This window comes from Crinia signifera, chromosome 4 (assembly GCF_055691185.1).
Source record: "Crinia signifera chromosome 4, ASM5569118v1, whole genome shotgun sequence".
Lineage (NCBI taxonomy): Eukaryota > Metazoa > Chordata > Amphibia > Anura > Myobatrachidae > Crinia > Crinia signifera.
Window position 1 is genome coordinate 52,082,157 of NC_139220.1, and position 18,692 is coordinate 52,100,848.

The following is an 18,692-nucleotide window of genomic DNA, read 5'->3' on the forward strand; positions in this document are numbered from 1 at the left end:
CGCCATCTTGAAGGAGTCACTGTCACCAGATGTCCATACACCCGATATAGAAAGTCACAGATTGGAAAAAGTGACTAATTTACATAAAGGTGGAACTTACTTCTTTAAAGGGACAGCGACAGGGTAATCCATAGCTACGCAGAGGTTCTGGACAGTCCTGTCCTGGCTGAATTAACTGCTCTAGAATGTCACAAAAATTGTCATAGGTGCAGCTTCCAACGTTATCCACGCAGGGGATCTTCAGCCATTCGCCCATGAGCTTTTTTGCAGCCGTAACTGTGATCTGGGAAAGGTATGCAAAGAAAAAAACAATGTTTTCTTAAAGAGAACAGATGCCAGCAATATTAGATAACGTTACATAATTATCACCATTTCTTTGCTGAAAACAATGTCACTCTCTCTTATAGGCCCTCATACTCTAAGAAATTCAACTGCAATTTGGGCTCTTTTTCTGCGATTTTTCTGGCAATCAATCGCAGGAAAAAAGCCAAGATTGCTGGTGAATGACAGCAGGTCCAATGCAATGTGTGGTCCTGTGCGCATCGCACCGGACCCTGTGAGTTGCACCGGTTGCGTAAGCAATCTCTACGGTTGCTTCTGAGCCAGGCATGCAAAAGGATCACATTCGATATATTAATTGCCAAAGGATCACATGCAATATATCCAGGTGGCACAAGGAGGGGGATCGCTGGTGACTTCCTTGAGTGGAGAAGTCACCGTACCGTACGACCACCTTAAGAAACAAATCAAAATAACATAAACACGAGGGCTCCTTCAACCGGTGCCATTGGTTCAGCACAACGTGACAACACACTGACGGCTCAGTTGATGTGTGTTGAAATGTTTGTGCACTTTAAGCCTATTCCATGAAGTGTGTAAGCCCTGCTGTGATAAGGAGAACATTCCTGCAAGCTGAAATGATCTTAAGTGGCTAAAGAGCAAACAAGCAAAGGTTTAATTATGATGAACCTAATATTGCTAGGAATAACACAATAGCACTGTGACCTGAAATAAAGGACAGGTAGAATGAGGACGAAATGAGAAAACAACTGATTTTCACAATAGTCTGCTTACCATTCCAATAGCAGGTGGACAGTACAAGTGGGCAAGTACACGGCCCGTTCAGCGTATGAGTAGAATGCATCCTGTGTGGTCGCTCGCAGTGCTCCCAAGCCGCAGCGCTGCTGGGGGGGGGGGGCAGGCAAAGAGCACCACTGTCCAAAACAGGGGCTGTCACCCTCATTTTGTTCGCAGGTGTTGCCAGGGTCTGAAAACACCTGACATCCTGTGTAGCCAAAGGGGAAATTCAATTGCTGGCAAATCCGTTTGCAAGGCCAAATCAGCGAAACTATAGCATGCTGTACAGCTATGGACAGAATCTCGCTCTCAACATGGCCGCTAGTTTCACTGCAACCGCATCTTAAGAAGCAGGGGCTGCCTATGGCAAGCTGTTGCCTAGCTAGCCCCCTCCCCTCAAGTTACCACCCATCAGAAACGCCCCACTGTAGTCAGGGTTGTTAGTGTAGGGATCCGGATAGCCGACAATGTCTAGTTCAAAAAACAATAGGTTGACAACCTAGGGTTGACATACATATTGTCGACATGGTGAAAAGTCAACACATGGCAGTGGTTGACACATGGAAAGGTCGACATGTTTTTCACAATTTTCTTTTCTGTAATTTTCTGGACTATTTCCTGCATTAGCATCCACGTGGCCTCCGATTGGCAATGGTAAAGGCTGGTGCGAAGCATGACGAGCAAAGCGGTACACTGATTGGGCGTCCTTGTACTCAGGTGTAAACATTGACACAAACAACATGAAAAACTCTTTCTACTTACTAAAAAATAGCCCCTGGTAGTCGGGATCGGACTGACGGGCATTTAGCAGTCTGGATTCTGATGTCGAGAGAAAGGACCTTCAGAATCCTGACTGTTTGAGTCATCCGGCACTCTCTGCTCTCCCCTGTAGTGATTTTCCTTTCTGTGTAAAAATGTCCTTATGTTTGTTACCTTCTGTCCTTTTCCCACATGGGTCCTGGTACACAGTTGTATGTAATTTCTTCCCAACCATAAGCAGCTACCTGAAGCTGGTTTATGCCAGGCATCACATACACTAAAGACCAGCCTGTGCCTATGTTTTAAATAATTGAAATGATGTGCCTCAAACACATTTGCCATAATACAGCACCTAATCATACACACCCTCTGTGGTAACGGAGGATGCGATACACCCTGTGTCATATGCAACAAAAAAAGGATATTATATGCCCATGGAATGAAGACATCAGCCATCAACATCAGCAGAGCACGGGCAAACAGCCAAGCACAAGGGGTTCACAAGCTGGCCACCTTCCCCTGTTATCTGCAGCGCCCTGCTAACCACTCATATTACCAGTTTGTAAGGCCCCAGGCTGCACGTGCTTGTAATTGTGTGAACATGACCGCACTGTCCTTGGCCACATATTGTCCCTGCCCCACCTATACAGGTGCAATATGGGGTAAGTGGTAGAACCCAATAAGTCTGCAAGGGCACATATGTGCATGCAGAGCCAGATTAACAATGGGCCTGATGGAGCTATAGCTCCAGGCCCACTCTCCAAATAGTTTCCATTTTGTAGCTGAGGGTCAGGGCTTTCCAACGAGACCAGCCCCGCGTCGCTAACCCCCGGGAACCGGAGATACCGCCAGGAAAACCTGGAACGTTTTCCCCATAAGATAACATGGGACCCGCTAATTCCGACCTCCACCCGGTTCCACCGGCTGCCAGTTCCCCTACAGCATCACAGAAACTCGAGGTTGATCTCAGTCGAACCCAAATCGCTGGGCCTTCAATCTGATACCTGGTCCATATGGGTTCATTGGTTCTAGAGATATTGCAGGTAAAACTGTTTGTTTTTTTCATTTCTGAAATGTAATTTCATGGCTGTTCATGTTGTTTGAGGGCAGATTTCTCTGGAACCAAACGGCCCAGTTTCACGGGACCAAAATCATTCGAAGGCTACATGTAAATGGGTCAGTTGGTTTCGAAGATATAGCTGGTTGTTTAAAGGGGGCGGGGTGGTTTTCTCTCCCCCTCACACCAGAAAATGCAGGGACTAGGCTTCTGTAAAAGGGGCCAGTCTGAGAATGTCCCTGCATGATCCTGGGACCATATTCGCTACATTTTCTGGTATGAAAGGGGTATTATTTCAAATAGCCGGGACCTGCAGTGCTCTGAATACAGCCGGGCAGCCCCCTGCTCTCTGCCCGGCTGTTAATGGCAGTCATTTCTGCCCGGCGGAGACTGTCCCCCAGTTTCCGCGAGCATGAATTTCCCCTTGGCAATGAGCATGGAACCCCTGGCAATGAACATGTAGGTAAGCAACACTTATGTAGCATCATTTTTAATAGGCATTATGGTGTTTGGCATAATACGTAATGGAGATTATGGTGTGAGGGTTAACATGTAATGAACATTATGGTGTAAATTTTTAATGTGCGCCTTTGGCGCGCAATGCCCTTATTTATGAAGCATATTGTGCATTATTGCTCAATCTGTTTGGTATAGTACAGGCATGTCCAAACTATGGCCCTCCAGCTGTGAAACTACAAGTCCCATCATGCATTGCCACAGTTTTGCAATTAGGGAATGCTAAAACTATGTCAAGGCATGCTGGGACGTGTAGTTTCACAACAGCTGGAGGGCCACTGTTTGGACATGCCTGGTATAGTGTGTATTTTGGCTCAATCCATTTGGCAAAATGTGACTGTTGCCTTAATCTGTGTGGCACAACGTGAATTTTGACTCCATCTGTGTGCCATAGTGTGAATCGGTGTGAATTTTGTCTCATTCCATGTGGCATAATGTGTAAGAGGCAAGTACAGTATAAGGGGGTTACTATTGTGTTGCATGATTTGTATAAGGGGTATATGGTGTGGTAAACTTAGGTTACCACATAAAAGGTGCTGACATACTGTCTACCAAGTTTCGGTTTTCAGTATTATTTTTATAACTGGAGTGCCGCCGCACCCCGCAAGTATCTTAGGACATCGGCGTCCTGGAGTGCACCCGCCAATATATCTCCCTGCATTTTTCTTATGCCAGCCCCCTGCATTTTCCAGGTATATATAATTAGTTGAAAGTATTTACACAAATAGTGACACACCCATGAGCAGACCACCCAAACAGAACACTGGTCACATCCCCCACATTATTAGATGCTGGCCACAACCCCTACTATTGCGCATAATAGGCCCTTGATCATTTTCAGCTCCAGGCCCATTTAGACCTTAATCTGGCTCTGGATATCGGTGTTCCTAACTACACATGTTGTGGCTTGGCTATGGTATACTATGATGCTCCCAAAATTTATATTTTTCAAATGCCTCTGACCATTCCAATCTTCTGCTCCCTGGCTGGATCATTCACCAGTATTACTACTACAGCTGAATAATTATCTCCAGCCTACTGCCTACTGCCTCCTGCCGCTGGTTTGTATTACAGTATTATCTAATCATCTGCTGATCGTTTATGAGAATAGTGACATTATCTGTATGATTATTCTGCAGAACAGTATGCTTGGACGACAGTTTCTGAGCTTCAGCTTTGCAGATTTGCTCTACAGGGATTTGTTCATTCATACACAGAAGAACCGTCAGTGACATTGCAATCATTTATTATTATGACCAGTATGTGATACTCTCAGATAACTGTTATAAGCAGCGGCAGACTGGGCCATGACGGACCCACCAGGGGAATGTAGTGACAAGGGCCCATGTTTAGGGGTGTGGCCAGTCAGAGGGGGTGTGGTCAGCTGACCCAGAGGCTTGTATGTATATATATATATATATATATATATATATTAAGTGGACACAGGACATGGGGCCTACCAGGGGTTTCCCTGTTCCCCTGTGTGCCAGTCCAACCTTGGTTCTAAGGATGTGGGAGATGTTTCAACTGTATGGTGAATCTGAATGGATTGGGAAACTTTACTTTTACCTACATACATCACTACAATGCTATAGGCTGAACTTACTTATTACGATGTGTCAATTTATTTCTTTATAGACAAGGGGTAAAATGAAATAGGAGATTCACATAGTGAGAGATTTGGTAAGATTTGGTAAGCGCAATCATTTACACTGTAAAACCAGTTTGATTTTGCAGTGTAAATGATTGCAGCTTTAAAAACTGGAGATATTTTACCAAATCTCTCACTTTCTGATTTCCTCATCCTATTACATTTATTTCCCCCTTACTTGATTTACTGTCTCTGTCTCTCTCTCTCTCTCTCTCTGTGTGTGTGTGTGTGTATATAAGAAGTGGGAAGGAAAAGAATGTCCTATTGTGGTCCAATGTACAGTATTAAATGATAATGATAAATTAGTGCACCACAATAGGACATTCTTTTCATTCCCAGTCTTGTAATACTTATTTTCGGGCCGCCTTGTATTTTACATTTTGAAGAACTCCTGTAGGCCATGCCGCGGCTACAGGAACATGGCCGCCGGCCTCCTGCATGAGGACATGTTCACATGTCCCAGGCCGGCCGCCTGTTACATTGACATTCTTGTTGGCCTGATTCCTGGCCAACCACTCGTGCCTCTAGGGGGGAAGGGGCAGGCCGCGGTGGACGAAGGACTGCTACTCAGAGGATGGAGCCGCAGCGTGGGGAAGCAAGGCAGGGCAGAGAGACGGGAGCCGCAGCAGTGGAGCACGGACCCGGGCCTAAAAGCAAGTTACAGTACTATGTATTGGGTGTTATAATGGGGGTGGGGGATCTGCCTGTGGTGTCCTGGTATAAATAAACAGGGGGAGCAGCCTGTGGTGTCCTGCCAGGACACCACAGGCTGCTCCCCCTGTATAATTATACCAGAAAAGTCTTGGTGTAATTATACAGGGGGAGCTGCATGTAGTGTCCTGGTATAAATAAACAGGGGGAGCAGCCTGTGGTGTCCTCCCAGGACACCACAGGCTGCTCTCCCTGTATAATTATTCCAGAACAGTCTTGGTATAATTATACAGGGGGAGCAGCTTGTGGTGAAAGGTATAATTATACAGGGGGAGCAGCCTGTGGTGTCCTGCCAGGACACCACAGGCTGCTCCCTCTGTATAATTATACCAGGACAGTCTTGGTATAATTACACAGGGGGAGCAGCCTGTGGTGTAAGGTATAATTATACAGGGGGAGCAGCCTGTGGTGTCTTGCCAGGACACCACAGGCTGCTCCCCCTGTATAATTATACCAGGACAGTCTTGGTATAATTATAAAGGGGAGCAGCCTGTGGTGTCCTGGTATAATTATACAGAGGGAGCAGCCTGTGGTGTCCTGATCTTTGAATATAGGGGAGCAGCCTGAGGTGTCTTCTTGTTATTATGCGGGGGAGCAGCCTGTGGTGTAAGGTATAATTATACAGGGGGAGCAGCCTATGATGTTCTGGTATGATTATACAGAGGGAGCAGCCTGTGGTGTCCTATTCTGTTATTTTAATACTGGGGGGCAGCCTGTGGTGTTCTGATATTATACAGGGGGAGCAGCCTGTGGTGTCCTGTTATTATACAGGGGGAGCAGCCTGTGGTGTCGTTATTATGTTTGTTTTTTTTATTAATACATATTTTTTTACCGAAAAGCCGCCATTTAATGATGCGTTGTTACTTATGGGCCAGTGCTCTGAACTCTGGAAAGTTGCCAGCCAGCCCCTGCTTATTGTCCAGTGGTAGCACACCCCAGAAAAATGACTCATGATCTGTGTAGATAGACACCAATAAAGGGGTACTTTATAGGTGATTAGTATCTGTGCGATTGACAAACCCAGACCAATGTGTGTATATACTCTGTATGTGCATTTCCATGTGGCTCTGTACAATCCAGTAGTCCTGGCAGCAGATGTGAGATAGTTTGAGTATATGCCTTAAAACACCCTGTTCTTGGTGGTTTTCCACCTGTCCCCCTGTGTAACATAAGAGGGAAGAGAATAATGTGGGGTATACTGTAGATGTGATGTGCCGCATGACCATCACCAACTGCCGCCCGCATGCCACATTGCAATCCTCAGTGCACAGCAATATCACTGGCATTTCCTGGACAGCAGATGATGTGGACGCAGGAGAAAAGGCCTCTCAGGTGAGAACAATTTGCAGGCGATTATTTTCTAACAGTGATTCTCCTAGTGAGTTATCAGTGAGTGGAGCTCAGCGCACAATTACATCTGTGCTTTTTCTTTCTCTTTTTCCCCTCTTTTTTTTTTTTTATTTGATCACCTTCTGCCTCCGGCTACCATGAGCTGCCGAGAGTTATCCCAGCTGATTGGAAATGAAGGTCAGTAAAATGTTTGTTTAGTAAATTAAATCTTAGACCAATGTCTCATCTCTAGCAGTTGTCCTTTGTAGTGGGAGGGATTATAGTAGTGGTGGCTGGCCAGTGTCCCTGTGTTACTGGCTGGCACCTCCCATGCTGTCAGTTACAGATCAGGAACCGCTAAGCATTGGGGCCTGCATCCATACACTCATACTGTTACAGCTCTGTTTTTCAGTTGTATAGCAATATAATATATAAATCATGTTACTGCTGGAAGTCTTATTGTACACCAGCAATATCTGATCCTCACATGTTACATATGGCTATTTGTTATATCTACAATATGTGAAATATCGTTTTAGATGGACCCAGCCAGAACACCAGAGAGCCATGGCTGAGGTCAGGACGCCGCAGACCATCCCGTGAGAGTCAGTCAGCAAGAAGATCTGGACCAACATCGGGAAGAGGAAGATCTGGACGAAGAGGAAGAGACCATCAGGCAGTTGCAGACAGAGTAGATCAGCTCCTGCTGGACAGCATCATGCGGCTCGTCCTGTCCCGTCTCCCCACCTACAGCAGGCGCACCATTGCAGACGGAGAGGAACCAGAGTACTGCTCCATCTGCATCTCTGACATTGGGGTAGGTACAGAAATGGCTGTATCGTACTGTCACCACACCTTCCATGTTCCCTGTCTGACAGAATGGCTGCAGGTCAACAACATCTGCCCTCTGTGCCGCATGAGACTCTTGAACCCAGATCATTTCTCCCACCTTTACTGACGGCTCCCCAGCAAAGCAGAACAACCAAACATAAGATCATGGTCTTAAGCGGTAAGTTCCTGTTTAATTTTAAAGTTCAAAATATTTTACACTTTTAGAGTGGTTTTTTTTTCAATTTACAGTTTTTGAATTTTTCAAACAATTAAAAGACTTGTCACTGATCCCTCTAGTTCCAACAATTGTTGTTACATGTTTACAGTGTTTTTCTCTTTTAATTATCTGTTTTGAAACTGGAGGGAATTGACGTGAACAAGCTGGGGATTAGGGCTACTGGCGACACCCCAAAAAAAAAAACGACATTGAGCAGCCACCTCATGGGTGTGTTGGAAGAGCTGCTAAGCTGCTAATTATTTATAAAGTGTTGACAACTAAATCCAACTCATTGATAATTTAATAATTTGAACATTTAAACTCTGGTAAACTTCAGCTATTAATTAGTAAACCTGACCCTTTTCATCGCCAATATGTCTCCAAGTCATTATTTTACACTTGTTTACATATGTATAAATGTGGGCTAACATTAGCTGATTCAGTATAACATAATATTTTTATCATGATTTATAGAGCTCCAAAATATTACATGATATTGTGGGTCAGTGTCACGGGTCTTGCGATACATCTTGGAATTAACACCACATGATCTTCAGAAAAACAGTGTAGGCTGAATTTCCCAAATTCTGCAATTACTGTCCAGGGTTTAAGGATGTCCATGTGAGAGAACAGAATTACATCAGTCAACTGAATATAAACAACTGGACTCAAGCCAGGATATCCTTAACCCCTTACCGATATTTGACGTACATTTACGTCATGGTCGGGATGCATGGCATAAATGTACGTCATGACTTTAAAGTGTCACCGCGTCTATAGACGCGGTGACAGAGGGACGATGGCTGCTGTCCCTGACAGCAGACATCTTCCCTCGTGGCCCAGGGGGGGCAGCGATGCCCCCCCCATCGGCGATCGCTGTGATTGGCTGTTCAAATGTGAACAGCCAATTGCAGCGTTTTCTGTGTTCTGTGTATAATTTTGTCTCTGCTGCCCCCTAGTGTCCAAAAAAATTAAAAGGAGGTTGAAATAATGATGGTAAAATAAAGTAGACATATGGTCTTTGTTAGTTATTAACTATTTTGAGTGGTATGATTATTTGTCTCACAAGCAGAAAATTTAACATTTTGCAAATTGCAAAATGTTCAATTTTTTTACGACATTTTGGTATTTTTCACAAAAAAAAAACAGACTGTATCGACCAAAATTTACCACTAACTTAAAGTACAATGTGTCACGAGAAAACAATCTCAAAATCACTGGGATAAGTAAAAGCAATAAAAAGTTATCTCCACATAAAGTGATACATGTCAGATTTGAAAAAAAGGGCTCTGTCAGGAAGGCAAAAACAGGCTGCGGCGGTAAGGGGTTAAAACATGGACTGTGAAGGTGCCCATAGGCAGCGGCGGATTGGCATGCCGGGACACCGGGTCAGATTCCAGTGGGCTGGCCCTAATGCCCTGCAGAAACGGCCGCTCACCCTACTTGGAGGGCCGCAGAGTGGGGACCGCAGCTACGTGTCTGCCTCTGAGATCCCCTGCAGACAGCGCTGGGGATTTCCATTAAAATGTGTCTCGTGTACGGTGGCTAGGGCCGTCGCTACCCGCACAGCAAGGTATGTGGTGCTGGTGCAGGGACGCGCAGGCCTGGAGAGCCACTCCCTGCATCCTCTGACAGCACTGCTGCTGCCCGTGTGACAGGCGCCGCAGCAGCGCAGACTGGCAGCCAGTAGCGCACGGGGTATGAGAATACCCTGCTGTGCGCTACTGGCTGCCAGTCTGCGCTGCCGCGGCGCCTGTCACACAGGCAGCAGCGGCACTGTCAGAGTTCTCTACTTATCACCCTGTCTCAACTGTGAGGTACTGACATACATGCAAGACCATCGCCCGGCCCTCCCCTCTCCCACGTCTCCTTTTCCGTCATTTCCTCCCCTCTCTTGACTCACATGGTGCACAGTCACTGGAGACTGGACTGGAGGAGCCCAGCTGATGCGACGAGTGGAGCAGCTGAATAGCAGGCACAAAAGAGACTCTGGTAAAAACTACTTTTTTGGGGGGGGTCCTGGTGGTGATTTCTGCGGAGAGTGCCACAGATTAGTGTAGTGGGGGGAAGACGACGACACTAACAGAGTGTGCTAAGGGAGTGTCAGCTTATTTTGCTGGGGGTCACAGAGTAATGTGCGCTGGAAGGGATGGGTGGTGTATGATTATGTGCATTGGCTGTGGGTGTTTATAATTATTTGCACTGAGAAGGGAGGGAATGGTGTATAATTATTTGCGCTGGGGGGATGGCATATAATTATGTGTGCTGCAAGGAATGGCCTATAATTATGTGCGCTGAGAGGGGGGATGGTGTATAATTATGTGTGCTGGCAAGGGGGGTATATTGTGTTCTGGGAGTGGGGTTAATGGCGTATCATTTTGCCGCAAAATTTCTGGACACTTTCGCCATTCTGCCACTGCCTTCCGAAGGCTGGAGCGGCAGCAAAAACTCCTCAACCTGCCCTGCCATCACCTCAAACAAGAGGTGGTGACGCACTGGAACTTCACCCTCTATATGCTGCAGAGGATGGAGGAGCAGCAAAAGGCCATTCAAGCCTACACGGCCACCTACGACATAGGCAGATGAGCGGGGATGCACCTGACTCAAGTGCAGTGGAGACTGATTTCAGTGTTGTGTAAGGTTCTCCAGCAGTTTGAACTTGCCACACATGAAGTCAGCTCCAACATTGACAGCTTTAGTCAAGTTATTCCCCTGATCAGGCTGTTGCAGAAGCAGCTGGAGAAAGTGAAGGAGGAGCTAAAGCATTGCAATTCTGCAAAGCATGTAGCTCCTATGGATGAAGCCCTCCATACGCTTTGTCAGGATATGAGGGTGGTCTGTTAGAGGAATACATTCTGGCCACTGTGCTCGATCCTCGGTTTAAAGAGTATGTTGTGTCTCTGTTTCCGGCAGTCACAAGTCTACAAAGGTGCAAAGACCTGCTGGTCAGGAGATTGTCATCTGAAGCGGACCATGACACGGCAAGAGCTCCTCCCTCATTTCTCCCACACCTGTGGTTGCGAGGAAACAGCTGAAATTTCCAACACAACCCGCTGGCAGGGATGCCGGGCAGGCAGGAGCAAGTTTGGACATCTGGTCCGGACTAAAGGACCTGCCAATGATTTCTGACATGTCTACTGTCGCTGCATTGGATGCTGTCACCATTGAAAAAATGGTGGAGGATTACTTTGGTGACAGCATCCAAGTAGACATGTCAAGCAGTCCATACCTCTACTGGCAGGAAAAAAAGGCAGTTTGGTGGTCCTTGTACAAACTGGCTCTATTTTATCTGAGTTGTCCCCCCTCCAGTGTGTACTCTGAAAGAGTTTTTAGTGCAGTAGGGAACCTGGTCAGTGAGCGGTGTAGAAGGTTGCTTCCACAAAATGTGGAGAAGATGATGTTCATCGAAATTAATTATCAATTCTTGAATGAAGACCAGCAATTGCCGCCAGAGACTACAGTGGGACCTGTGATTGTGGAGTCTAGCAGGGATGAATTGATAATCTGTGAGGATGAGTAAGTACACACTGAAGAGGGTGAGGAATCAAAGGATGAGGACGACATCTCTGGAATTGAGAACGCCACCCTGGAGTGGAGAAATGAGTTTTCCTAAGGAGTCTGGTCAAACTGACACCCGGCCGCAAGCATATTTATTGCCACAAGGGACCCGACTGGTGCGTTCACATCTGCGCTGCCGGCGCTGTGGCAGAGCTTCTGACAGCGCTTCTGCACAATGTGAGTCCGGCAGGAGAAGCGGTGCTAGCTGTTACATCTCAGCTGGGTTGACAGATATCAGAGCCGGGTGACCTCCATGTGGATAGGAGGAGAACGGCACAGCCTACGACACAGACTGCACTAAATTGGTGAGCCGTGTGAGCTCACAGATGCAGGCACTCCTTTCCATTTACAAATACACGGACACCTGCTGCCTGGACTAATTACCTATGTGGAATCTTGAGAGGTAATGCACATTCTTATTTGGAGCTAAATATTCGTATTGGTCCATTGAGCAGACTACACTGGATGCTGGATAGATTGCGATTATTGCACTTTACAGCTGAGTCTTGGTCCTACTAATTGAGCAAGAACTATTCAGCCATTGCAGTAGATTGTGATACTTACCAAAACGGACTAAAACTGCTAATCCAGCTATTGGTTTATCGATCAAATAAGAGTTATTAAGCCCATATGTGCATATATGAACCTTTTATCATTATAAAACATTTTTTAGTGTAATTTTATGTTATTTTGTGTTTTTAGATTTAATAAATGTTATTAAATATTTGTGTGTACCGTTGAGCGCCCCACGCTGTTTTCTTTCTTGTGGTACTTTTTGGAGGTTGACAGTCCTCCAGCATAGTGGCTGCAGGGCTACACTACACACTGCGAGACTCCCTAGCGATTTAGACAACTGTTTCTCTTTACTGCCCATAGCAACAAGATTCTATCTATTGTCTTCTAGATTCTAAAAGCTGCTAAATTAGTAAGAAGGAGACTCTGATTGGTTATTATATGCAACATCACATCCTCAATAGAACTTCCATCTTAGTAAATGTACCCTTTACCCTCCTATAGCCTATCCTTAACCTCCCATCTCATAGCCCAATCCTACCCATCTAGTCCTTGCAGAATATTAACATTTTCACATGTCTACATTTCAGATGCTACTAAGACGCATGTGACCAGGTGGCTCACTTATCTCGTGCTGCATGGCGTGTTGAGGCTGGATGTATGAGGACACATCTGTATATTGCATTTCACTACTGTTTTAAGAGGCATACACACGTAGAGATGTATGCTAAGCAATTTTGCTAAGCTATTTAGGGTAGGCGATTTTCTGGTGTACAGATCGCCCATGGGGAGCACATACACATGCAGAGATTTGTGCTAACATTAGTTGGGGGAGTGGTAACTCCACTTGAATAAATACAAGAAAAGATACCGACAAATTCTTGGTGCCAACAGAGATTTTTTTCACGTTCATTAATTTTCTCACCCAAAATAAAGGAACAGAAAAACCACAATAGTGTAATACAGTTTTTGCAATTATGCATATATTTTCATTTGGAGGAATTTTGAAGTAGATGAGACTCATACCCTATAAGGTGGTCTACTATTTAAGGTAGACACAATTCACTTGTTAGGGAGCAGTAACGTCACCATCAAGTCACCAATGCTTCCAATTCCAATTGTAGTATATGAAAGAAAATGAAGCTGGTATAGTGTAATACCGCTTTTTTATTCACAACAAACAATTTAACATAAAAACAAGAGTGTATCACAGCAGACTCTCACCGAGTAAAATGGTCCACAAAGCATTTGTAGACAAATCAGGCACTTGGTTTTATATCACAGGTGTCCCTGGAGCCTTTGTCCCAGTGATGTCCAGTGTTGTCCACCCTTCTCTCCACGGCCAAAGCGTTTCAAAACCAAAAAGGTTTCTTATTCAAGGCATGTGGAGAGGCGGACCTACTTCCTATATTCATACCCCAAGTGGGGAAATCCTATTTCCAGACATGGAGGGTGACATTTAATAAGATGCGCTTTTTGGGGGTTTTTTTGCGATTTTTAGGCAACAAAATGGGGTTATTGCACTTTTTGTCGAAATCGCGTACTTAATCGGGTGCGCTAAATCCCGTAATTCGCACATTTTGGGTGATAACTCGCACTTTCTCACTTGCCGGTTTCAATTCACATTTTTATCGCATCCAGATGTTTTCCCATACAAAAGTATACATATTGCTTATTTTATGGAATGCGCAAACGGAATTCGCATTTCAAAAGTGTCTAAAAATCCCCACTGGTGCAGACCAGGTGCTGATGGGCGAATTGACCAAAAAGCAACTTTGGTCAAGTGCAGAAATGGTTAATTTTCTCACAGGTGTCCTCATTTTTAATCATTAACTCCCCTACATATACCCCAACTTCATTAAGGACACCTGTGAGGGTTTGAGAGATGGAGATTGTGCAGAGTAGTGTGGAGCTGGCTGTTTGTGACTTTCATCATTTGGAGAAGCTGTGCAGAAGGAGGGAGCAAGCTGCACGCCAGATCCAGGTACCCCGAGTACTGCGTGCTTCACATAGGTATCGTGCTAGGCTGTACCTGAACTCCCTCTCTGATCAACAGGTTGTGGGGATGTTTCGGCTGAACCGTAATAACCTTTTGAACTTATATGAGCAGGTGAGAGATGATTTGGACCCTTATGGGGGTGCCAACTATGCAGTGTCTGGGCTGCAGAAATGAATGTGTGCCCTCTACTTCTTGCCCACAGTCTCCACTCAGTCTGTGACCTCATGGTCATTGGGGGTCTCACAAGCCACTTTCTCTAAGCATTTCACTCAAGTGTTACTTGCTTTCAAGAAGTTGTGGTGCACACATCAGAGTCCCACGTTGTGAGTCCGAGTGGCAGGACGTTAAGGTGGCTTTCTATAGGCTCTCAGCATTCCCAAATGTGGTGGGACATACTGTCTACCAAGTTTCGGTTTTCAGTATTTTTTTATAACTGGAGTGCCGTCTCACCCCGAAAGTATCTTAGGACATCGGCGTCCTGCGGGTGCACCTTTGGAGTGCACCCGCCAATATATCTCCCTGCATTTTTCTTATGCCAGCCCCCTGCATTTTCCAGGTATATATAATTAGTTAAAAGTATTTACACAAATAGAGACACACCCATGAGCAGACCACCCAAACAGAACACTGGTCACATCCCCCACATTATTAGATGCTGGCCGCAACCCCTATTATTGCGCATAATAGGCCCTTGATCATTTTCAGCTCCAGGCCCATTTAGACCTTAATCTGGCTCTGTGTGCATGCCAAGGGAATTCATGCATGATATGCTGTGCGGCCAATGGTCATAGTTTTACGAAGACTCGGCTGATCAGGTTTAAGGTTTATGATCAGCTGAACAGCAGTGTGTTCCTAGTGTGACCCTGTATGATTTCTGCAACTGCAGAAAATGACGCAGCATTTCCATCTGTCATATGGGGCCTTATTCTGGTCTGTGCGTACTTTCCCGAATTCTTACGGATGGCGTTTTTTAGCCGTCTGCGCATGCGTGGGGAACGCGATGCGCATGTGCTACGCATGGTCTCCGTACTTGTACTCACTAATACCGTACAGAAATGTGCACCGCAATCATTCGGGAAATATGGGCGTATTATGGGCGTCATTCGGAACTACACAGGGGCGTAGTTTCAAAGTGGGCTAAACTGGGTGTAAAAATGGGCGTGCACGAGGGAGTGCACTCATTTTGGTAGGCGTGCATTCGGACAGCACACCGACTGCACGCGAACAAAAAGGCTAGAAATATGCGGTGTTCATAAGCAAGTATTGCTTTGTGGACACCACTCGTTCATGCGCTAGGCAATCGGAACGCCCAATCACTACAACCAATGTCAGCTGAACACATTACAATCCACTCCTTTCCTCATTACTCATTAATTACACGCTTGTGGGTGCTTCAATTGGAACCATTGCAGCTTAAATGGACCATTACTAAGCACACACATATATGCTGCAGTTTTCACACACATTTACACTGCAACCAATGGACAGAACTTACTATCACTAATAGAAATAGACATGTCACTTCTACATGTAACAATTAAACCACACATTTGGTGATAAAAATATACATTTATTACAATAAAGTCAAAAATAAAATGGAAAGCATGTTATTTCTCACATGCAACAAATTAAAAGGTACCATGGCAGGATTTGGGTGTTCTGATAATAGTGGTGATTTGTGCGTAAATACACTGCATCGGTGCGTACGGCCAGGTTCCCGTCCGTTCTGACGCGGTAAGACCGTGCTTACGCTGTAAGACCGTGCAGAATCTGTTCGTGTCCACCGCACACGCAAGGTTTGTATGTCTTCCGTACACACGCCCTCTTCTTAAACAGTGAGTCCGTCCGAATGCGGAGGCTCGGTGAGCGTTTCTACGGACGATGTCCGCACAGCGTGGCGTGCGGCCCGCTACGTAAGAATTCGGGAAAGTACGCACCGATCAGAATAAGGGCCATAGTCATCTTTGGTATAGTAAGCAAGGGAGGCTATTCAAAACTGATCACATGGCAGATTTTTTAACAATTGGCAAAACCATGTGCACTGCAGGGGGGGGGGGGGGCAGATGTAACATGTATAGAGAGAGTTAGATTTGGGGGAGTTATTTTGTTTCTGTGCAGGGTAAATATTGGCTGCATTATTTTTGCACTGCAATTTAGCTTTCAGTTGAACACACCCCACCCAAATCTAACTCTCTCTGCACATGTTACATTTGCCCCACTTGAGGTGCATATGGTTCTGTCCGTTTGATATATTGCGTCCCTTATGGGGCCTACACACATAGTGATATATAGGGGCGGATCCAGAATAAAATGACAGGGGGGGCACCATGTTAAAAGAGGGTTTAGGTGGGGGAGGGGCAGTGTTAGTGGTGCCAGGGTACATGCTAAGAGAGCGGCAGAGAGAGGATGGGAATGGGATTAAAAATAGGCGCTGGCATTTAAAGTAAGCAGCTAGAGATGGCCAAAACGGATCATTAAGCTGAGCCGGGATCCGACGGAACTCTCAGTGAAAAGATACGTGTCTTTTAGATGGATCCTCGGCTCACTTTTAAGAAAAAAGGTGGAATATACATGACCGAGTAAAAACACTGATCGATGGCTGGGTGCAGAATCGCCATCGATGGCAACCATCGATGGGGTCTGCACCGATGGCCATCCCTGGCAGCAGCAGCTAATCTTTCTATCACTTGTAGTCAGAGCACTGTACTCAGTTCTCCAGAGGTAGTACATCTCAGCTGCCACAGGTGGCAGCACTGAGATCAGGAAAATGCATTGTAAACTGAAACGGATCACCTTTTTGGGATCGGCGGCTCATTCGTTCTTGAATGGGATCCATTCAAAAGATCCGGTTAGTTCGCGAACGACCCATCTCTATACGCAGGCCCACCATGGCGACAAAAGTGAAGGATGTAGTTGTGCGCGCGCAGAATGCGCGCTCCGGAAAAGGGGATGTGGCCACTCAACAGGGGGCGTGGCCTTGAATGTAGTGTACAACACCATATACAACTTCTACACATTATGCAACAAAATAGTAGACCCCATTATACTTGCCCCTTACACATGATGCCACATGGATTGAGCCAAAATTCAAATAATGCCACATGGATTGTGTCAAAATTCACATAATGCCACACGGATTGAGCCGAAATTTACATAATAACACACGGATTGAGACAAAATTCACATAATGCCACATGGATTGTGTCAAAATTCACATAATGCCACACGGATTGTGTCAAAATTCACATAATGCCACACGGATTGAGCCAAAATTCACATAATGCCAAATGGATTTAGCCAAAATTCACATAATGACAAATGGATTGAGCCAAAATTCACATAATGCCACATGGATTGTGTCAAAATTCACATAATGCCACACGGATTGAGCCAAATTCATAAAATGCCACATGGATTGAGCCAAAATTTCACATAATGCCACATGGATTGAGCCAAAATTCACATAATGCCACACGGATTGAGCCAAAAATCACATAATGCCACACGGATTGAGACAAAATTCACATAATGCCACACGGATTGAGACAAAATTCACATAATGCCACACGGATTGAGCCAAAATTCACATAATGCCACATGGATTGAGGCAAAATTCACATAATGCCATACGGATTGAACCAGAATTCACAATACGCTTCATAAACAGGGACATTGTCCACCAAAGGCGTGCATTAAAAATAAACACCATAATGTCCATTACACGTTAAGTTATAAGGCATTATGTCCATTATGTATCATGCCAAACACCATAATGCCTATTAAAAATTATGCTACATAAGTGCTGCTTATCTATATGCTCATTGCCAAGGGTTCCATGCTCATTGCCAGAGGTTCCATGCTCGTTGCCATGTGGGATTACATGCTCATTGCCAAGGGGGAATACATGCTCGCGGTAAATGGTGATAGCCACTGACAGTGGCAGAGCCTGGCTGTATTCAGGCCCGGCTATTTGAAATAATACCCCTTTCACACCAGAAAATGCATTCCCAGGTTGGCCCCTTTTACACCAGCCTAGTCCCTGCATTTTCTGGTGTGAGGGGGAGAGAAAACCACCCCTCCCCCCTTTAACCAGTTATCTCATTTAACTGGCTATATATTTGGAACCAACTGACCCATTTACATGAGACAAGTATCATATTGAAAAACTTTTGAGTGGGCTTTGAATGATTTTGTTCCAGTGAAACTGGAACCTTTGGTTCCAGAGTAATCTGCCCTCAAAGAACATGAACAGCCATGAAATGACATTTAAAAAAAAATAAAGAAATCGGTTTACATGCAATATCTCTGGAACCGATTGACCGATATGGACCAGCCTGTTATCATATTGAAGGCCCAGCGATTAGAATTGAATGAGATCAACCACAAGCTTCTGTGATGCCAGGGGGAGTACTGGCAGTCGTTGGAACCGGGTGGGGGTCGGAATTGACGGGTCCCATATTATCCTATGGGGAAA

The 18,692-nt window shown here is 45.4% G+C and overlaps 1 protein-coding gene across 1 annotated transcript in view; it reads right to left on the minus strand.

Annotated features, from left to right (window-relative positions):
- The window catches only part of GM2A (ganglioside GM2 activator), a 34,128-nt gene that overhangs the window by 3,761 nt on the left and 11,675 nt on the right, over positions 1-18,692 (minus strand). The window contains exon 3 of the mRNA XM_083181755.1: positions 101-283. Within this exon, the coding sequence (XP_083037881.1) occupies positions 101-283 (183 nt within the window). The remainder of the gene's footprint in view (positions 1-100; positions 284-18,692) is intronic.